Below are 22,500 nucleotides of genomic sequence, written 5' to 3'. Positions count from 1 at the left end.
CCATTTGTCACTGGTACTTTTGGACAACCCTGTTTTGCAGCAACTGACACATACTCATTTTTACAATCATGATTGTACATTGTATTGTTACGTAGCATCAACACTACTGCTGTCAAATTTGCTCTAATTGTTGGACCACTTTTTCCACAGCCACTTGGCCGCAGGGTTGACTTGGAAGGATATTACAAAGCTATTGTCACACCAGGTAAATAACAGAGTGTGTAATGCTTGCATAGAGACGTTTCAGTAACAATAATTATTTATAAAATTAATTATACTTATTATGGTTTGTTGAATTATTAACTTTTTTTTTCAGATATCTCCATGTCATATAGAGCTTCTGTTGTTAAAGTGCCTGATTATTCCAGCTCAAGTTTCTCCACAGAGGGTTTTGCAGTCTTCAAGAATGTTCAAACAGGTCGGCATCAATATTACTGCACTCTAGTGGCAACAATTATTTCTTTCTTTAGCTTGGCTGTCGAAAAAAAGCAATAATAAGGACATTTGAGAAGAAGCAAAGTTCATGCAGTGGTGAAAGCACTCACTATTGATCGATGTTTCACAGGACTGATTCCATTACACTGTATGTGATTTGGAGTGTGTATTAAAACTGCAGGTTAGGGTTGCAGGTCATTTTTTCACCATAGCTGAAACAACTCAAATCTTTACATTGCATGTACTAATGCAAATATTAGGTCTTAACACTACATGTACTTAATTAAACATTGTTTACGTGTAGGTAATGTTTAAACCTAAGTTTAGCATTTTTGTAAAGGTTTGAGTTGTTTCAGTTATGATAAAACAATCCTGCAACCTGCACTATACACCCTCCGGTACATGGTTTAAGTCTGTTGATTCTCTATGTTGGGTAAGAGATTTTTCTCTGGGGTCACACTTGCCACATACAGAGTAATGTTTTGAAGTACGTCACATTAAGCAAATGCAAAACAGTGGTCGTGCATATCTTACAAGATTCACCTTGTGCCAATGTCAAGTGTATCTCCAGTGTGAAGTACATGAACAGTATGTACATGCAGTTTAACAAATTATCATATCAATGAATAAGCTGGAACATTGTGTATCTTTTTTTCTTCTTTTGGGACTCACTTGTATAATTACAGCTTATATGTGTTTGTTTACTGTTGTTAATGTCGCAGTTCCCGCGGGTATTTATAGTTAAGACACACTACAATAACAAAATGCAAGAGACAATGTTGGCGTAAAGGGGGGGAACACCGCTCCACGATCAGCGTGACAGACGACTTCCGTAGCGTGACTAAAAGCCTGAACTTATCTCCCCGACGCACGAGGCAAACCGCGCCGGATCAGACAAGTTGTAGGCCGGTAAAAGCAAAATAATGATATACAAGCCTAAATTTCCATGACACTAGGCGTTAAACCTCCGGCCAGCATCGTGCTATAATTGAAAGGACTGTAGGCGGTAAAAATAGCTCAAGCCTCCTTATCTCCCCAGCACTACGAGCCGACTCCGCCGGCACGTGCTGGATCGGACAAGAACAAAGGCAGATAGAGAGCGTAAAATGGCATAGCATGAAAAACACCAAAGCTTGGGAAAGTCGCTGGGAGACTTAACCGAAGCGTGTACCGTGAGGTGAACCCGAATTTATTAAACTTGACCTTAACAAAACCTCCGAAGGGAGGGAGGGTGGGAATAAAATTCATAAACAGTAAAGGTACTCCTTACAATTAACTATAGAGCTCACAGAGTGATACTTTAAACTTTACTAGACCTTTTATACTCAGACTAATGTCTAGGACTAAACCCATGGTGACTAACGTACCATCTAATACAAACAACTTCTGTAGCCCTCAACGCGACATGAATAGGGATAGTTGTTGCTTTTCGCCGATTCAGGTAAAGGATATAACTGTAGGCAGACAGTATTAAAGACAAGGATAAAGGAACACAGTTCGAATTGTTAAAATATATAGGAATCCATTCATGTCTCGTTTGCGTTGCGTAATGTTTACGAAATAACGTGACATGTGGAGGATAGCTCTACGAGTCATGCTCCATTAACTACGTTTTACAACGCTGTTTTAAAGCTTTAATCAACTTGGCTGTCTTGAATCAACTTGTAGGAGACAATCATGATGAAAAGGGCAAGAAGGGAGCAAAGAGAAAGAAGCCGCCTCCAAGTGCAATAGAAAGCGACTTTCTTCCAAAGAGACGTTCAGCACGGGTAAGCATGGACTTGAGAATTGATCTTTCAAAAAGATCTTTGTTGGGGTTGGAATTGGAGTTGGGGTTCTTAATCATGTTTCTGTGAAGTTTGAATTGTTCTTCCACTGTAAAAATTATGATCAAAGTTTTTGTCCTTAAATTTTATGGTACAATGGAGATTTTAACCCATCTTTGTCAAAAGGTTGTAAAAGACTTTAAGTTAGCATTTTGAGTCCTGTTTTAACAGTCATGCTATGTCATGCTTGACCAGTAGTTTTGAAATTTGAACTGAGTATTCAAATCTGCATACCAGTTTCGAACTTTGCTCTAGAGATTCTGAATTTCCTTGATTTATCACAAAGGTTAGCTATGAACTTTCGTTTTATTATAAAATAAATTGTGTTGAAAAGGGGAAACTATTTCAAGTATTTGATGAATTATTGTTCAGTTATTGCGCATTTTTCGTACCAACTTTTGCAACAATCTTTGAGGATTCCATTCAAATCTTGGAAGCTCCATAGTGGAATTCAGGTGTTCATTTCAGTCTCGTGGATACTGGTCACACATGACATAGCTCGGCTGTAAGCCAAGAAATACAAGTTATGTGTAGGATACAAAGAAATGGTCAGGACAAGTACCGGTACTTATAAACTGTCATCAAGTATTGAGAGGCAATGAAGTTTAATGACAAAAGGCCTGCCCGTGGCATGATATTGGGGAATTGTCACCAAACAGTATTTTTAGTTGACAATCACTGTGATGTGTTGCACTTGTTACATGTAGTAGGTATCATTTGGAGTTGTAAATACCCGGATGCAGGTACACATTAGGATTGACTTAATACATGCATATGTACATGCTTTAATGGCACTATAGAGCTGTTTTCAAATGAGTGTCGTAAAACCAAAACCAAAGTAATTACTTTGGCCAATCAAAAAGGATGGAGGCAATCAAGTAAACCAATCAAAATTCGAAGTAATTACACGTAGCCGACATTAAGCGCGGGAAAATGTGCACACGCGAGCAACGATTGGTTTTGGTTTCACTTCTGATTGGTTGAAAAAGTGGCGTGAAAACTTTGAACCAATCACTGAGTGAAGTAATCATAAACCAAAGTAATTCACTAATTACTTTCGACACTCAATTGAAAACCGCTCTAATAGTAATACCTATCAATCAATCAATCAATCAATCAACATTTTACATGTATCATAATATGACAGACTTACAATACAGTTTTGTTACCCACAACTAGTGCATAGCTATTCGAGGTGGGCAACAATATCATTGAAAGCTACATGTATAAATGTAACTTTTGTTCCATCTTAACATATTTTTGTAAGTAGAATGTTGAAATTTTTGTTTAGTACTTATGGCATTATTTTAGGTCAGAACAAACAAAAAGAAGGAGGAAGAAGTTAACTACAAAGAACTAGTATCTTCTTTTCTTCCTTCACTATTCAGGTTGGTGCAAGCTCATAATGCAAAATTCTTGTGTCAAAATTTAATAATTACATTATTTATTCAAGTTTCTAAATTAATTATCTGCATCTAATTTCTCTAATCAGCTTTGCCTTGTGTTTGATCTTATACTATCATAAATCTTTAGACCTGCAGTGAGCATCGATGATGACAGTAGCCAAGATAGCCTGTCAGATGGAACTATAAGTCAAAGGTACCAATATTACAGGTTTCCAGGCTTGAAAATAATTTGAGAATGATATAAACACTTGAGAAATGAAATGATGGTAGAACCAACTGGGAACTCGGAAAAATCTGAGCCCCAGATGGGATTCGAACCCACGACCCTCCGTGATCTAGTCGGATGCTCTAACCACTGAGCTAATGGAGACTCTATGGTGAGCAAGGGTGAAATGTGGGTATTGACTCGAGCTGTATCACGCAGCTACTCTGCAGCTACTCAAATTCCATCTGGGGCTCGGATTTTTCCGAGTTCCCAGTTGGTTCTACCATCATTTCATTTCTCATGTGTTTGAAAATAATTATTTTGGTTTGTACAGTCATGTATTTCTTTACATTTAGTAGTGAAAGGAGAGAAACCACACAATGATTCAACTATGGGTTTGAGGGTAAATCTTCAATCCTGAAATCACTAACCAGTATAAACTGCTATCAAACCTCAATGAGTTTTTCCAGTAGAATGATTGTGATTGTCGAGTTGATAGTGCTATCCATGCACTCTTTGAACAGCTAGAGTCAGGGTTCAAGATAACAGCCCTAAAGGTGATTGCAAGGTTGTTTATGTACAAGCTTGAACAGACGTACTCTCTGTCGTTATGCTGGCAAGAAAGATAGGCAATTAGGGTTGCAAGAGGTGGGCTACACACCAAATAGCAATTGTATTATCTGCTGACCACTCCCCTGTGCATAAATTATGTATCCCATTTGGGAGCTTTTACTGACTGTTTCAATTTAAATACAGGAATCTTGTTTTATGTATTGCTCAGACCAACCTGACTTATTTTAAATTAAACTTTGAGATAACTTTTCATTTATAGGAATAGCCAGTCACTGATGGTAGATGGTAGATCTAGGGAAGGTGCTTTTACTGGTATGAAATACAGTGTATTAATTATCTTTTACTGGTAATTATTGAGATTATTCCTGGAAAAATGAACTGCTACCAGATATTGTTCATTTCCTGCTGTTCATTTTCACTGAAAACTGTGGTTGTGCTAGCAGTTGAGTTTCCAGTTTGAAAAAAGCACTATAAATCGTACTTTTCAACATGGATTGTAGACTAATCTTCTGTCAGTCAACTGGCGTTAGCATTACATGTATCTTTCATACAAATCTTACTTATGGTGCTGTTTACCTTAACAGTTAAGCATACACTTCACAATAGCTTTTCTGCATAACTTGAAATGGAAAGTTTCAGAGCCATACATACATTATTTTGTTTAAGTCCATATTTTTTCATAGGGTTGACTCTATGGCTTACAATTTTTTTTTTTTTCAATTTTCCTGCAGATAGAAGCACTTATGATGAAGTCATCTCAGGTGAAGCCGAAACTTTGGATATTTTAACCTTTGTTAAAGAACAGATGGAAAATGGGTGAGTTTGGGATTCAAGCAAAATTAATCAAGGTAAAAACGTCATTTGGATTGTGGTAACATTTTAACCCATTGCCTGTCATTGCCTAGGAGTGGCACTTAATAGATTTTACTCTGTCTAACACCAGTTGCTTTTTCTTGTCAGTGGGAGGTGTGGGGAGTTTAGGAGTCAATGGCTTAAGGGAACAAAATTACTATTTTTATTTTTAAATCAACTTTCCTAATTATTTTGCCTTTTTTTTATCAATCAGTGGAATCATTGATTTGATGAATCAGTATGGAATTAGTCTTGCTGCACAGAACAATAAGAAGTGGTGAGTTGTGATAGGACTATTTGATCAGTAATCTTTGTAACTATAAAAGTGGCAGAGCTTGGCCTATTGAACCAAGTTTCCTGTTGACCTGCGGTTTGACAAAGAGATGACAAAGTGGTGATTGAATGTGATACACTGTAGCTGGTTGCCTGGTTTAACTTCACTACTTTACTTAGTGGTAATACAAAAGAATTGTCTAAATGTCTACCTGGTTGGTTTCGGTGACTGAGTGGTTCACTCAATCACTGCCTGGCTTCCTGACTAACAGGCTGATTGGCTGGCTGACCCTTGTGTGTATTGCTGGCGGACTGCATTCCCGCGCTCCGGGTTCGAATCCCAGCTTGTGCGTTCCAAAGTTCACTCAGTTTTTCCATCCATTTGTGGCGGGTAAAATGAGTACCAGTATTACTGGGGAGAAATTGTGCATGCAACGGGTTAAGAGTGGCACCCACCCCTGCAGTGAGTTACGTTAGATGCCGTAAATTACTGTAGAGGCTGAGGAAAAAGTAGCCTTCGGGTTGCCTTCGACTATGGTTGGCTTCTTCTCTTCTCTTCTCTCTTTTATCAGACAAGTTGACAAAGATTTGTGAGCTGACATTTTGAGTATTAGCCCCTTGTCTCAGTGAATTAGAAGTACTAATGCTTAGAACATTACCTCTGTCATAAATCTCTGTTACAACACTCATAATAAATTAACTTTTTATCAACTTGTTTGATAAAAGCAGATTTTGTTTTTCATTGATTGACAACTGAAACCCACAAAAGTAGGAAACCATGGTACTCACGAAACCAGGAAAACCATGAAACGCACAAACCAGGAAAACCACAAAACCCATGAAACCAGTGAATCTAAGGCACCCATGAAATCAGTGAAACTATGAAACCCATGAAACCAGTGAAACTACAACACCCGCAAACCCAGGGAGACCGTGAAACCAGCAAAACTGTGACACCCATGAAACCAGTGAAACCATGAAACCAACAAATCCATGACACCCAGGAACCATTAAAATCATAAAACCCACAAAACCAGTGAAACCATGAAATTCAAGAAATCAGTGAAACCATAACACCCCTGAAACCAGTAAAACCACGAGTCTCCCACAAAACCAGTGAAAGCATGAGATTCACGAAAACAGTGAAACCATGAAACCCACAAAATCAGCAAAACTATGAAATCTGCAAACCCTTGACACCCATGAAACCAGTAAGACCATGAAACCAAAAAAACCAGCGAAACCACGACACCCTCAAAACTAGTGAAACCATGACACTCACATAACAAACCCACACCCACGAAAGCAGCAAACCTTAATTGCTACCCACAAAACCATTGAAACTGTGAAACCCATGAAACGAGCGAAACCATAAAACCCTCCAGAGAAGCAAAAACTTGCCACCCATAAAGCCAACAAAACCAGCAAAACCATGAATTGCTTGAACCCACAAAACCAGTGAAACCATGAAACTGACAAAACCAGCAAGACCATGACACCGATGAAAACCAGGGAAACCAGACACCCACGAAACCAGTGAAACCATTACACCCTTGAAACTAGCAAAGCAATGACAGCCTCGACCCCAATGAAACCAGTGAAAGCATGACAACCACGAAACCAGAGAAACTTTGAAGTCCAAGAAAGCATGCAAGCATGAAACGTGATCAAACCATGTAGTCACACCCTTTACATGCTTTTATACGAGTCAGCGACACTACTACATAATAGGTGATGTCTAATTAGCATATATTTTGATCCGTAACACCAAGTTGTTTGTTGCGAGAAATCTGGTGTGAGTGTGAAAATCCGGTTCACGTGGGTGGAAGGGTGAGGGAAAGGAAAGGATACTCAAAACAAACTGAAATCTTTAAAGTAAATTCAAATCTGTCAACGTATTAAATAAGGGAAAAGTTTTTGAAAACTATGTACATGGAGAAATGAAAGTTACTGTCAACGTTCATTCATCTTCAAATACATAGTGAGTTCAGTTCAAAAACCGTTACTAGCAGTGGTCAACCACACTACCTGGGGGATTTTCTTTCAGCATCATTTTGCGCTGAAAGATCACTATAGGCTTGAGCTTCTTCCCTGATTCTGAGCATGCAAGGACAACAGTGAAGCCTGTTTTCTTGTGACTGGTAGTTGATGCAGTAATGATTCCAGCTCGGGTTTTATGGAATATGGGGCCTCAAACGTCGTGGGAACTTTATCCATGTTGAAGACGTGATTTCCGTGGATTCCAAGCTGCCCCTTTCTTCATGATACAAACTGGCAAAATTTCGTAACCTTCTCCTCCTAGTCATCTTGCATCTTCTGGCCCACAGTGGTTCTCGTCAGCATAGCCAGTTGATTTTGGCACATGAATCTGTTACACCGTTCAGACCACCAACAAAAAATCAACAATATTCACTTGCTTTAATATCTCTCGCACCTTAATTCAGATCATGACAGTAGTGACTGCACGGCTATTTTCTCTTTGGCTGACAATCCACTTTTTCAAGGTTCTCTCCAATGCCGGGAACTTTGTGATAGCAGCAACTGTTTTTCAGTTGTCCTTTGGCAAGTTGAAGCAACTAGTTTACTATCTCTATCGTGTGCATTTAATACGCCTATACCATCCACAGTTGCACTTATCTAAGGTAATTACTTTTATGATTCTAGGCCTTCTGCTCTGGCAGATGTCTTCCTGAAAGTCTATCAAAGAATGAGGAAGCATGTTATTCTTCCATCAGAGTTCTTGTGAGTGTTCATCCCTTGAAACACCTTGTGAAACAGTACTTAAGAAAAATTAACGTAGAATTATTGATCTTTTTTCTCTCGTTTACCTTATCAGTGATGACCAGGATGAGTTGTACAGGAAAAGGATGGCTAAGGCAAGGTTTAAAATTTACTCACTGGACTGTTATGTTTTTTTTTTGTAACACCTACAATTATAAATGAACAAACAATTCACCCTTCTGTAATATGTGTTTTTTTTTTTCAGCTGGTACTTGTGGCTAGCGAGTTGACTCTGGACAAACTGCTAACAGCCAAATCAAAGTCCTCGTCCAGCTTGTCTCCTGCCAGTTCTCCTAGAGGGTTAGTTAGCTTTTTACCATTATTTTATTTCTCTTTTTTTTGTATTGATGAGGTTGAATCTGTAAAATGGTTGTAATTAATTTTGCATAGATGGGAGTAAATGTACTTGTATGTGGATGAGATTTAAAAAGTTTAGTAACAGTTTGATTTGAGATAGTTACTGATAACTTACTTAGACACTTTAATTCTCTGTTTTGCATGTTCAGAATATTAATATCTTAGTTAAGAGAAACTTTAAATATGAAGACTGTGAGGGTTTTTGTTTGAGGCCAGACATTTCATCCGGTTGTTTTCCATTTCTGGTCTGGTACTTTGACACTAGGAACTTTATGATTTGTTGGCTTCTTTTTTTCCCCCTTTTTCTTTTGTTTTTTTTCCTCTTGGACTGGGGTATCTCAAGAAGCCATGGGCGGAAAAAACACGAGAAAAATCACGCAATTAAGGGCCTGATTACATGGAGAATTTCAGTCCGGGCTGAAATTTCAGCCCGGGTTTTGAAAGGAATCCTCTTGAAATGAAAGTGGCGATTACATGAAAAAAGTTTCAGCCTGGCCGAACGGGCTGAAAAATACGCAAAAAGTCCATGTAATCGAAATGAAATTTCAGCCCAGGCTGAAAAAGGAACGTGAGCATGCGCATCAACTGTGTTTTCGCATGTCAGTAAATTTTCTCTTGCAAATTTGCGTTTTGCGCCCGGGCTGAAATTCAGCATGTAATTGCAACAAAATTTCAGCTCGGAGGACTGAACGAAATTTCAGCCCAGGCTGAAACTCGCTGTAATCGGGCCCTAAGATCCTTCATTCTAACAAGAAATCGCATCGCCTTACGTATTTTTGTTACTAAACGGAATAATCGATCTGATGGCATTTCATTCACTCAATAAGTTCATTCAATCTCAAGAATGCATGGAAACATTATTTCTGAGAGGTTCACACCTCCTTGAGGGTTCGCTTACAACAGAAAATAAGCATATCCAGTACTTTCATTATCAAATCCGGTACATCCGCTACAGTAGATTATTTTCCACTGAACTGCTTTTGTAATACTGCAATAATAAATTGTAATACAATGATCTAGTAATATTGGCTAACAAATTATTATCGTCAGGAATTGAGATGACTTTAAAATTGGGAATGTTAAGCGCTGACTGAACACTGTTTAAACAACCACCTCAGAGATTTTATGACATCACACAACCACAAAAAAACTGCTTGTGCACAGAAACACTGTTAATGCTTCATGGCTTCTTGACATGATCGGAGAGCACTTTTTTAACGTAATCACTTGGCTTTTTTGATGCAGTGGTGGTTCAGTTGTGTCTCCGCTCAGGGTCAGTGGGGTTAGTAGCCAATATCTTGCTACTGATGTAGAGTACCTTCACCGCATAAGCTGTCTACGCAGTATCCATGGAGACTTCACCCTAGAAATGGCCATAAGAGGTATTTACTTCAAATACTTATGGATGTTGGGATTGAGGGTCACGAAGTAAAGTACACAAAATATGTAACTGGAATAGTGGGGACGAAAAGCCCTTCCCTTTTCCGTCAATTTGGACCTGATTCTTGTTCAACAAGCCATGTTAATAACTTCTTACTAACCGAGCGCAAGGGCCGTACTGGGGAATATTGACCCGAGGTCGTGGCAGTACGAACCGAGCGCAGCGAGGTCCGTACAAAAACGACCGAGGGCCAATATTCCCCAGTACTGCTCGAGCTAGCTCGGTTAGTAAGTAGTTTATTATATGGTTTTTTAATTACCTTTTGCTTTGTTTTTGCAAGCCCGTAATCGGCCCGTGGGCATTACGGGAGAATAATGCCCTACAATTCAGTCACAATTAGCCAATCAGAGCGCGCGTTATATCCGCTACAAACACAAGCCATATAATAAATAATATTACTACCCTACCCAGTTGTCTGTTGACTTACCATTAACACAAGATTGGTCTTAACCGGGCCATGACATGCAAAATGATGTAATTTCATAAAGGAAAGAGAAGCATGGATGGACACAAATGGATAAGATTGAAACGAATTGCATTTGGCTAATCTTGAAAAAGGTCGGCCTGACGTTGTTCAAGTTTATGGCAAATCGCCTGGATAAAGGTTACTTTTGCTCAGACTCATTTTGTTTGTGGTGTAACGGTAATTTTATCAGTAAAGGAATTCCACATTACCATTTTCGAGTTTTAAACTCCTGATTAACTAAAGATTTCCTCTGACTACCCTAAAATAACGTGACATTAGCCCCTTTAAGAATGAAAGAAATAACTTAATTCTATGAGTATTTTCAGGTGGAGCGATTGACTTAAGAAAAATAAGGCCTTGAAACTCAAATTATTGTGCTGGAAGTCCTCCAATTTTTGGGCTTAGAAACTAGTATAAAGAACTTAACCGGGAATTGGTATAATTGAAGTAAAATAGCATTGTTACTGTGTATTGTTTTCTGTTGTAGTGAACTGGATGAGAGCCAGGCATCTGATGTTACAGGGTCAAATGGATCATGCTATGATGTACCTTGACAGGGTAGACTTTAAAATATCTGGAATTCGTTATGGGTCCTCTGTCATGTCAAAGTGGAAGTTTCTTTTTCAAAACTTGTGAAATTTGGGAAGACTGAAAGAGAAATTCTTCAGGGCCCAGTTTTCCAAACCCTGGGTTACAGGAAACTGAAATTGCGTTTTTTTTTCTGATCAGAAAGAGTTTCCCAAGACTTTTAGGCTCCAAAATTGACTAGGCGTTTGCTTTCCCTCAGCATAAAACTACAAGCTTAAGGCTTTTTTTTTGTATGCGGATTAGTGTTAATCATCTCTTGGACAACTGGACCCAGGTTGAGTAGATTTGCATCCAAATGTGGCGTCGCTGTTTTTGCATTTGTAGATGATACAAATCACATCACATTAAGTTCTCAAATGTTTATCGGGTCATTCATGCCCAAAGTTGCCAAAATGGGGTATTTAGTTTTATTCGTCAACACTCTTGAGACTTCATTTTTTTCTCTTACGACATTAATCTTTATTTTTTTTCTCTTGACTTCCTTCTTGTTGTTTAGTGCTCAAAGCTCTTGACTCTTAAAGTGAATTCAATAGAGGGTCCAACTACTGTCAAGCTTGTAAACTGTAAAGTTGACAACCTTATTACACTTGGTATGCTAAATTACACTATTCACACGTTTATAGACAGCATTCATGTATAGGCTGCACCCCAACAGTTGACCACATTTTCTTGGAAAAAATGGTGCTTTCTTTAAAATTTAATGGTAGATGGCCTATTGTAGCCTCGCAAAGTTTGCCTGAAAATTGCCTCGTACCATTGGCAAAGTTCAAAATTCTACAAAAATATATGGCCAAGCGACTCGTTTTATAACCTCTCCATGTTCATAATCCCATTCCTCGGAGATAGTAGCTCTCTCGAGCTACTCTAAATCCGAGTTTAAATAAAGTTATATGTATGTATTCCCCATTTTCACCTGATAAGACACATAACCAAAATAACACAGTGAAAACTTGCCCATGTGCATTTTCTTCCACTTAGCACCGCCTTTATGTATTTGCTTGGCTAATTTGATATTGTCTGATTCATCTGCTTTACTTGATCCAAGATGAAGTAGGGTTCCAACCATTCAATGTCATGATAATGATTATTAAAATCTCAACCAGAAATCTAAGTTAAAGCTAGCCCGCTATAAAGATATCCAGACATTTCTTGGTATTTATCTTTGGAATTCGCATTTTCAGATCAGGTTCAAAAGAAACTAGAGTCACTGCAAAGGTGCCAGTCTTTAGAAGAGGTATATTGCCTTTTTCCTTTTCTTTTTTGGTGTTGCTATTTCTCCATAGGTAAAGTCTCTGTTACGAGCCTAGGAAGGCCCATCAGGCTAGCGCTTATCTCCGGTTTCCGTAGCATGAAGCGACTAGGAGTATTTCTACTCCCCCCTGGATGGGATGCTAGTCCATCTCAGGGTTACCCCCAGCATTACGCCGGTACCCATTTATACACCTGGGTGGAGAGAGGCACCTCTTTCATTTCTCAATTGTTTCAATTTCCTGCTACCGTTCAGGTGATTGAGAAGAGTCGGCTCTGCAATTCACCCTTCCGTGCAGTCTCAAGGGCTGAATTACGTAGGGCACAGCTCAACGAAATCTGGCCGAAAGCACTATATGGCGCCTATGGTATTTGGTATAGGTGGTTTGCCACCAATCTCTAGAGAAACAGATAACAATGACGCAATGTACAATTGCTGGTGGACAAACAAAAGGAGCAAATGAGAGCTCTTTTGTTTTCATCCACCAACATGGCGTCAATGACGTAATATGATAACCGCCTTCACAGTCAAAGTTTGATCTTGGAGCACAGTGCCACAGTCAAGTGTAATTCACTAGAACTTGATTTTGATGAGGGTTGAAAACAGGAGTTCCAAAAGAGAAGAACTCTCGATCCTGGTTGAGATCAACTGAAACTGAACTCACAGACCGTCGCAGAGGTTCGAGTTATGGCTGATAGCCATAATACCAGTATGATTTCCCCCACACCCCCAGGTGTGCAGCACAGTGTATTCCTTGATGGTCATCCGTTCTTATAAGTTAGCCCAATCCAACAGGACAGACAGATAGGGTTTTTTCCCCTTTCTTCTCCAGCTTTCTGTCTTTGTTTATTTATTTTGCTTTATCTGTAGCAACATGTAGCCTTCTCTCCTTACATGATATTTTTTGCTTAAGAAGAAACTAAAGCAAGCATAAACGCAATAACAAATATTGCTTTTCTTAATTTCAGGTTCATCGCCTCTATGAGTCAGGCCTCTATGAAGATGTCGTGCAGTTGTTGATGCCGACTCTTTACCAACCTCAACCTAAAACTAAGGTACAAACCGAATTTTTCCATGAAAATAGGCGTGGGTCGGAATAACAATTTTATGTCGTTTTCATGGTTTCTCTACCCTGTCTGATCGAACAGAAAGCAGCGATATTCAGGCAGTGAGGTTGAACCTTTTGCTGTCGGACACTGTAGATTTCTGAAGTGGGGTACAGCGCCTATAATGACCATAACCTATAGCTTGAATTGCATTAAGCCCCCCTTCAGTCGTCGTGAACTACTGGCAAACGTATAGACTCACGGCATTCTACCCCTCCGCTGTGATGAACTGAATGCGGATCATATCTTCCATTAGGTCAGCGAGCTTGGTATGTCTATTCCTGAGAGACCAGCACAGCTGCTGTTACTACAAGACTCACTCTTAAAACTCAAGGAGTACGAGGTAAGGTGGCTTTGGCTCTGTCGGGGGGCTCACTCGTCGACGACTAATTGTCAAAATTCATTTTGAGATGAATGGTGTAAGGCATCTCACTTTTGTTCAAGCCGTACTTATGTGTGATTATGATTGGTCCACATTGTCTTGGGTATCGTGTTTATCAAGTGATTGAAGACCACTTTTAAAATAAGAATAGAGCGAGCTTCAATCGAGTGTCCTAAAAACCAAAACCAAAGTAATTACTTTCGCCAATCAAAAAGGACGGAGACCCAGTAAACCAATCAAAACTCGAAGTAATTACACGTAGCCGACACAAAGGGCGGGAAAATGTGCACGCGCGAGCACGACTGGTTTTGGTTTCACTTCTGATTGGTTGAAAAAGTGGCGCGAGAACTTTGAACCAATCACTGAGTGAAGTAATCATAAACCAAAGAAATTCGCTAATTACTTTCGACACTCAATTGAAAACCGCTCTAACCGATTGATAATTTTACAAATTGCGCTTTTGCTTCCGTGGCATTTCAGAAACACTCAAGCTGGAAGATGATCACTTGTTCTTACGGTCAACACCTTATAGTTTCGAACAATACAGTTGAAACTAAATGCTATCATTATTCAACATTTTGTATTTCCAGCAATGCCTTACATGTTCTGAAGTTGCTCTAAATGAAGCCGTTTCGCAAATGAGTCCGTGCGAGGCCTGGTCTACAACTCTCTCTAGGCTCTTTGCATGTGTCGATAGGTGAGGCTTGATATAAACCATGCTAAAAGAAATGTAACTTTTGAAGTGCAGGCTGTAAACGAAAGAGAGAAATGATCCTCGCAAAAAGCAGTTGTCTCCTATAGTCACCTGAAAATCAGCAAGCTCGTTCCCAGGGTCTCTCTTCTCAACCTCCATGGAGGCAGAGAAGAGAGACCCTGGGAACGAGGTGGGAAAATCAGGTGGCTCCAACTGGATTCGAACCCATGACTTCTGCGATGTGGGTGCAATGCTCTATGTCGTGTAAGTCATCCAAAAGAAAATACTCCGACCTTAATTGGGTAACTAAAGGCAAAAATCGAGTTGCTTGATTTCAAGTTTTCAAACAAGAAGTTTACCGCTGATGTTAGCTGAAAGCATTGTTTTTGAGAACTTGTCAGTGTTGGGTACGATGTGATTGCCCATATTTGACGTACCTATGAAAAAGCCTGTGACGTCGATGCTGCAAAACTGCATATTTAACAAATCGAAAGTGGTTCAGCGTTGTCTGTACTGTTATCGACAACGTTATTCGTCGTCACAGTGGTTTGTTTGTTTATTTGTTTGTTTGTTTGTTTGTTATTTATTTGTTCGAGCAGTTTGAAGTATTGGCAGCTATACAGCTGATGTGGACCTGCTATTATCACTCACCCATACACTCGCGAAGGACAGCCACAACACCGGGAACTTCATCCCCTACTCTTCTCGAATAATGTGTGGGTTGTTTAACGTCCCACGGGGAACTTATGAACATCAAAGATATTTGTGAGACCGGGCTTACGGTTTATAGTCCTTATCCGAGAAGACTTGAAAGTCTAACCATTTGCGGATGTTATTACAAAGGCAGCACTTTCTCCTCAGTTGTTTTAAGACCCTGAGTGTTGGTCCGGCCGGAGTCGAACTCACGACCTCCCGCATGGCAGCCCGGTGCTCAACCAACTGAGCCACCGGTGCGCGGTCACAATGTTGTGGACTCACGAGGCGCAGCCAACCACTTTCGATTTGTTTTTTTACCACAATATTCAACGCCGAAGACAGTTTTTTATTTCGGAACGAGACCAAAATCTTGACACGAAGAAAGAGCAAGCGTTGTCTATAACTTTATAACTTTCTCGCAATATGATTACTTTATTTTCCAATATGTGCGTTCCTGATTGGCTATTGAATGGCGTGACAAATTGAATCGAGCGTGACGTGAGCAGCGTTGTCTAGACTCTTATCGACAACGGCAAATTAGCCAATCAGATTGCGAGATTACAGGCAATTGTGGTAAAAATATTATTTTTTAGTTGTGTATAAGAGACAATTGCTTTAATTGTTCAGTTAAGCGCGAGGATCACTTCTGCCTCGCGTCTTTAACCCACACTTCAAATATATAAATCTATTTCATTCACACAGTGTGTATTAATCCTGTTACTCCCAGATGGATGCTGAAACTGCGATTTGACTTCAAAGCAAATTGTAAATGACAAGAAAACCTTCAAATCACTCTAATAATTGTCTACATTTGTTCACGCAGGAGTATTTTAGAGTGCAGCGATGTGCTAGATAAGATTCCTCAGGACAAACTCAGCAGACTCACAAATAACATTATTAAGGTAAGTTGGATTACCTTAAATAACAGAATGACTTGCAGTGGTATTGGGTTTGATCAGGATATTGTATGGGAGCTTTGATTCACATACCAAAACATGTTTCCAAGTTTTTCTTTCGCCCTGTTTCAGTTTTTTTCATGAGTAAATATGTGACCACCTGCTTAAAAAAGCTCTCGTGCAATTGAATGGTTTCCGCCTGCATGCTTCTCTCGTCGCTCTTCAGGGACTTAACACTGGGAACGAGGTACAATCTGAATTGGTATTGCATGTGGAGGATTATTCCAAGAATATTCACTGGCGTCGACTGTATTGACCAATGCCTATTACAGTATCGTGTCGTAGAGACAGGACTACGAGAAGCCCCTCTTCCGCTCAGTCATCGAGTGTGATGGGGTAAACCAGACGCGCGAGATATGGCCGACCGCTTGAAAATATATGGAAACTAAAATGCGTAGGCGTGTCTTTTCCAATAGCGCTCGACTGTTTTATCGCATCGCCCTTGACGGACGTCTTAAAAGAAGCTGTCCTCTTGGTGTGGTTTTTACTGAAACCTGTCACTTAGTCTTGAACCCGCAAGCAAGGAAGTGGCGTGAGCACTCTGAGGATTTTCCACGGAAAGGTTTGGTTGAGATAAGATGACCAATGGGCCACATAAACGCTAATCGCTTAACGGTGGTGGTGGCGGGGCGGGGCTTTGAATAACTTAGCCCTTGACCTGTATAGCGCTTCAACCTTAAGCTGACACGAAGGCGACTGTTCTTTATGCAGGTTCTGGAAGCTTCCATGTATGCTTCTGAAAACAGCTCCGAGCCACCACTTGCTACTGCCAAACCATGGGTGCTACTTTACAGAATAATCAAGCAGTGAGTAGACAGAATTTTCATCAAAGTTTGATTTTGCAAGTAGCCTTTTGTTGTACTTTTTGTCACAATCGTGCGATACCCACATCCATTCTCCGACTGGCTCTTTTTTTTTTTTTTTTTTTTCAATAGACCAATTTTGTACCCTAATCAAACCCTTTGGGTATAAAACGTCTTTTTCCAAGTATTTAGGTAAGGTACACCTTATTTTTCACACACCACTATGTAGCTATGCCAAGCTGCCCGCCACGACCTGACCTTTATTGTAATCTCGACATATTCAAGTCGGTAAAACGGTATGCGTCAAAACAAACCTGAGGAAAAAGGTTTTGAACTAGAAGGGTCACGAAAGCATCAACATTCACGTACAACTTCAACCAAGTTAAAATATTTGGGTGAGCGGGTGGGGAAAAGGTCAGAAATGGCGGACCGACAAAAATAACTGCTCGTTTTAGGTCACCTGACCTCTTCCCAGGCCCCAGCGGTGTGTAAGAAAAACATTTTCCACTTATTTCGTTTCACTCAGCCAGTGGAAAATCTCACCTAAAGTCGGAAGTTCCTTTACCCTCTAGAGGGTATTCTCCCAGGAAGCCGACGGTGCGCTCATTTTACACTCCTTTTTCCATCAGTGCTCTGTTTAAGGGTACATGAAGCTAGCTGAAGCTACATCATGGAGAGAAGTCGAAGCAAGGATGTGAGGTCACTCGGGATCGAACTCGGGACCTCTCGCACGGAAGGCCGCGGGCTAATTAACTTTCCAATCCTTACTCCTCGTTTTCCTGTCATTTAGTGTGAATCTTAATCCCTGGAGATTTGGATTGGGTACAACATTAACTTAGCCAATTTGGTCTATGATGCATGTGACTTGTCGTTGGTAGTAATCACAGTGTTGATGTAGGAGATGCAAGTGGTGGTGTTGTTTCTGGCTATGAGGAGCGAAATAAAGACGATAACATCGCGCATAGCGATTGGTTCGCTAATTTTAAATTGCTAGTCGCTGTTAAATCCAACAACCTTTGCAATTGGTAAAAAGCCTGAAAAATCTCGGCGAGAACGGCAGAGTTGAGCCTACGACGATGTAATTGCACTGCAGGTTTACAAGCTACGACTTGTCGGTCTGACAGTATCGGATCGCGAATCATACGTGTTCTTGGTCTCCGCTACTTTGATTGCCTCTATTTTGTACGCTTGCGCTATTCTCAAAATTCTGATCTACTTGCCGGCTTCTCTGACTCGACAAAAATCTGTTGAACTGCAATGGATTTTCTGAATCGGGCCGATTTTCGTTTTCACGAATCGGCGGCAGTCGGGTGTCAAAATACGTGTGCAATTCGTTCTTTGATAATGTCGGGCTGACAAATCGTGCCGAAAAATCGTTGTGTGAACCGGCCTTTCCTTTCGAGCTATCAAGCCATGTAGAAGATGAATAGCTAATGCAGTTACTTTTTAAAGAAACTGGAGTGCTACCTTAGTGAGCACGGAAATTTGACAAAATCAGTTGAGTTAGGATGGGTTATCAAATGGTGACCATAATTTCACTCGCGTTTTGCCCAAAATCAAATAATTTCCCGAACATTTAGGCGAAATTATTTGATTTTGGACAAAACGCTTCCCTAATTTCATGAGTATACCGTTTGATTAGCTATTAATATCATTGGTGACAAATTACGTTCGGACGGTTCCTAAAACTTAACGCAGGTTTTATTATTCCATTTTAGAACCTGGACGCCATTTTGACACTCATGGAAAAGTTGCCATGGCAACATTTTAATTTCACATGTGAAATTATAAATTAACGCTAAAATTTCGCGCCAGAATTAAGGAGTAATTTGTCACTCATGTTATTACAAAAGAAAATCGACTATCTGGTAAGGAGATCAAGAATCTTTTAATATCCTCACTGTTGCCACTTTATCTCTGTCAAATCAGTTGATACCACCAAATTTCATCTGGGAAAAGATCAGTTGCGATTTTGTAATATATCCTGTAAAAAATACGTTTTGTTTAAATTGTCAAGTTTCCAATTAAGTGTACCCGCGAATTATGAAACGGGAAAACAACAGATCATTGTCTCAAGCATTAAGCTTCCCTTTGATGACACAGGTTATAGGTGAAAATGGTCGATTATCATCTTTCGGCTTTACTATCGTACTCTTGTTCAATTTAAAGCGAGGAGAAGGACCACGAAATAGCGGACAAATCCTCAAAGACATGCCCTCCAGTTGCTCCTCCATCTACTGACATTCCAATGCCTGAGACCGCGAACACGGACAGCAATGCAAGCACCGGCGGTGTTATCAGTGATATGCCAGCGAGTAACATGGCACCATCATTACAATTTCTGCGAACTGCGCATGAACATCTTGGCAGGTACCGAGAAGAAGGGTGTTGAATATATACAGATAAAGGAACCCATCGTCAACTATATATCTTTTTAAATCTCATCAAACAAAATTTTCTCTGAATAGTAGCGGAATACTTAAACGTTTAAAATGAATAGTGTCTTTACTGACTGTGAACCATCCCAGCTTAAGAAGACAAAGGAACTAATTATTTTAATGGAAACCAGGGCACACTACGATAAATTTTAGTGACAAGTTGAAGCGGCAAACATTTTAATCGAACAATTAAATTTGAAACTCTCCTATTCATCTGTGATTTTCTTTCTTGTTTTTGGGTGATGGTTTATGTTCCATCTTGCATTTTCTTGCTTTACTAAGAGAATTGCGATCTTTTCGTTTCAGGCGCGGATGGTGCTGTAACAATGAAGGAGTGTTTTTGTTTCTAAAAGTGGAGGTTTTAACAAAGGAGCTTGCGAAACCAGTCGTCACCGCCAGAGAGGTGTGACTTATGTTTGTAAGACGTTTGACTTAGTTTTATCCTACTCAATTTTAAGCAGTGATGTAATCTCATCACTAACTTCCTCTAAGCAGGCATGTATTACTTTTTTTTTTTTTGGCTTGTTTATTTGTTCGCTGTTTCTTAATTGTTGTTAATTGTCTTTAGGAGCTGGTGCGTGATCTAGAACAGTGTTTTTTATGCCTCTATGGTCACCCCTCTAAAAAAGCTAAGGTAAGAAGACGTGTCATTCCCCCCTTCCCCAGTCACTTCTCAGTTAGGCAGGTGATGACATCACTTTCTCCATACCACCTTCTTTACCAGCTTCCCGAGTTCAGTTACAAAGTATACCTAAAAAAAGTAGTTACTTTAAAGGCCAAAATGTGGGTCCCAGACCTGGCAATTGTGTTGAATTTAGCATGCTGGACAAGGAAGTCTTGCTGTTTTTTATTGTTGTTGTTGCTGTAAGAGAGTTACTGTGCTTGTTAAAGTCAATCAAGAAAACTCATCGAAACATTTGTTTCGCTTAAGGCTCGTGGTCTTCAGGAACATAACTCGTCACAGGTGAGGAGTTGAAACAACTGAATTGTTAAAAGAACTTAACCTTTCATCTAGGCACCATACCTAATCCTGATAACTTAACGATAGACTGCTGAAAGCCCTTTTTGAAGTCGGTCACATCACACGTCGTAGTCACGTTCTCACCTTATCGGTTAAGAGAGAAACTGGACCCCTAAGTTGATAATGTTTCGCGTGGCTGAAATAGCTACACTGACTTTCATTGGACTCGGATTCAGTACGTTATCTCGTTTTTAGGTATGGTAACGATACTTGTGGCACACACAAAGACAGTTATAGAATATGACAGATTCACTTGCACGAAAGAAAAATAAATAATTTTTGGCATTTTTTTTTTTGGTCTGGTTAGATCGCATTAACGTGGAGTAACTCTGCTGTTGTGTTTGATTACTTCAAACCCCCTGAACCACCAAAGTTTGACAGCAAAGCCAACACCATCACCGCCGAGGTAAGCGGATTCCATTTTTTCCTCTTTGAAAATTTCTCGCTGATTCCATTCCGCTAGCCTGTCTTCTAGCCGCCGTACAAAGTTGTGACAAACGTAGGCCACTACATGGTGGACTTTGTTAAGATGACAAGATGGTTAAGTTATCCAAATAGATATTGGAACGTCTCAGTCGTTTGCGGATATCATTTCAAAGGCTGCTCTTTCTTCCCAGTTCTTTCAGGACTTTAGTTGATGGTCTAGCTGGAGTTGGACCCAGAAGCTCCTGCTGTAGACTGCAGTCTCTTCGCTGTCACTCGAGCCGCGCGCTTGCTAAGTCAATCGCTTTTTGTCACGCAATCCAGAGAAACGCCTCGGCCGAGTTTCCCTCGACCGTCCCGCTCGATTGCTCGACAAAAGATGCTTGCTACTTACTCTCGAAACAGTCCATTGCTCTTCCAAGTGAACCCTCTGGTCGGCGGCAACATTTCAACCATTAATTGCTCAAGTGATCAATTTAACTTGACGCTTCATAGTGAACAGTTCCATTTCTCTTAAAGAAAATGTCTTGCTTCCCGATAGGTGCAGAATCTGCTTCGGAAAATAACAATGGTAATTCCACAGCAAGAACTTGAAGGTAAGCCATTCTCAGAAAAAGCGAAAACACTTTACGCACAGAAATCTGCGTTGGAGAAGTATTTATTAGATGCGTACCAGAATTTATCCGCTGATTACTTTGTTACAGTGGATATCACTTGTTACCCTGTACAAAGTGTATTAGAGCGAGTTCAATCGAGTGTCGTAAAATCAAAACCAAAGTAATTACTTTGGCCAATCAGAAAGGACGGAGACAAAGCGCGGAAAAATATGCACGCGCGAGCCACGATTGGTTTTGGTTTCACTTCTGATTGGTTGAAAAAGTGGCGCGAGAACTTTGAACCAATCACTGAATGAAGAAATCGTAAACCAAAGCAATTCGCTAATTACTTTCGACACTCAATTGAAAACCGCTCTATGTAGTCTTTTCTACTGATGACAGAATTTCTAAATTGTTCAACAGCCATCAGTTTCGAAAGTGTACAGTCGTTTATTGAAGGTGGAGATGAACCAGTGCCAAAATTGCCCGACCATCTATCTGGTGTTAATAGGTACCTTTTTCGTTGCTGTGAACATAGTTACTGTTATTATTTGTCATTTCCTTCTTTGATAAGATCAAAACACTTGGTACACTGAGCATCCATTTGATAGCCTTGCTTCTATATTTTCACTACCTTCCAAGTTCTTCTCGCAGCTCGCAATGGGAACACTTTCGGTAAAAAAGGAAAAGGAAAGAAAAGGAAATTTAGTTAAAGCCTGGTTTTCACTAGCGATGCAATCACAATGGCAAGCATAACAGCGCTTATTTCGACGTGAAAACGGGGTTGACGCAAGCACAAGCACAAGGATCAAAAATTTTCCTTTTCCTTGTTCGAGTGCTTTTGCTTGTGTCGTGTGAAAACGAAACACAGCATAAGCACAATTAAGGAAATTTGCTTTGCACTCGTTCCAGGTTTCCCGCGTCTGAGCATTT

The 22,500-nt window shown here is 40.0% G+C and overlaps 1 protein-coding gene across 1 annotated transcript in view; it reads left to right on the top strand.

The window, feature by feature from the left end:
- Positions 1 to 22,500, top strand: part of LOC137988372 (calcineurin-binding protein cabin-1-like) — a 72,884-nt gene that overhangs the window by 12,723 nt on the left and 37,661 nt on the right. The window contains exons 12-38 of the mRNA XM_068834399.1: positions 151 to 205; positions 317 to 418; positions 2,104 to 2,204; positions 3,573 to 3,649; positions 3,795 to 3,860; positions 4,705 to 4,757; positions 5,177 to 5,261; positions 5,512 to 5,574; positions 8,235 to 8,312; positions 8,407 to 8,446; positions 8,557 to 8,651; positions 9,954 to 10,090; positions 11,103 to 11,173; positions 11,700 to 11,793; positions 12,385 to 12,437; positions 13,421 to 13,507; positions 13,815 to 13,901; positions 14,531 to 14,637; positions 16,154 to 16,232; positions 16,998 to 17,092; positions 19,259 to 19,459; positions 19,834 to 19,930; positions 20,096 to 20,161; positions 20,459 to 20,491; positions 20,856 to 20,954; positions 21,513 to 21,567; positions 21,991 to 22,078. Coding sequence (XP_068690500.1) covers positions 151 to 205; positions 317 to 418; positions 2,104 to 2,204; positions 3,573 to 3,649; positions 3,795 to 3,860; positions 4,705 to 4,757; positions 5,177 to 5,261; positions 5,512 to 5,574; positions 8,235 to 8,312; positions 8,407 to 8,446; positions 8,557 to 8,651; positions 9,954 to 10,090; positions 11,103 to 11,173; positions 11,700 to 11,793; positions 12,385 to 12,437; positions 13,421 to 13,507; positions 13,815 to 13,901; positions 14,531 to 14,637; positions 16,154 to 16,232; positions 16,998 to 17,092; positions 19,259 to 19,459; positions 19,834 to 19,930; positions 20,096 to 20,161; positions 20,459 to 20,491; positions 20,856 to 20,954; positions 21,513 to 21,567; positions 21,991 to 22,078 — 2,264 coding nt within the window. The remainder of the gene's footprint in view (positions 1 to 150; positions 206 to 316; positions 419 to 2,103; positions 2,205 to 3,572; positions 3,650 to 3,794; positions 3,861 to 4,704; positions 4,758 to 5,176; positions 5,262 to 5,511; positions 5,575 to 8,234; positions 8,313 to 8,406; positions 8,447 to 8,556; positions 8,652 to 9,953; positions 10,091 to 11,102; positions 11,174 to 11,699; positions 11,794 to 12,384; positions 12,438 to 13,420; positions 13,508 to 13,814; positions 13,902 to 14,530; positions 14,638 to 16,153; positions 16,233 to 16,997; positions 17,093 to 19,258; positions 19,460 to 19,833; positions 19,931 to 20,095; positions 20,162 to 20,458; positions 20,492 to 20,855; positions 20,955 to 21,512; positions 21,568 to 21,990; positions 22,079 to 22,500) is intronic.

This window comes from Montipora foliosa, unplaced genomic scaffold, assembly GCF_036669935.1.
Source record: "Montipora foliosa isolate CH-2021 unplaced genomic scaffold, ASM3666993v2 scaffold_416, whole genome shotgun sequence".
Taxonomy (NCBI): Eukaryota; Metazoa; Cnidaria; class Anthozoa; order Scleractinia; family Acroporidae; genus Montipora; species Montipora foliosa.
Note: the sequence above shows the minus strand (reverse complement) of the source record. Positions and strands in the feature narration are given on the sequence as shown.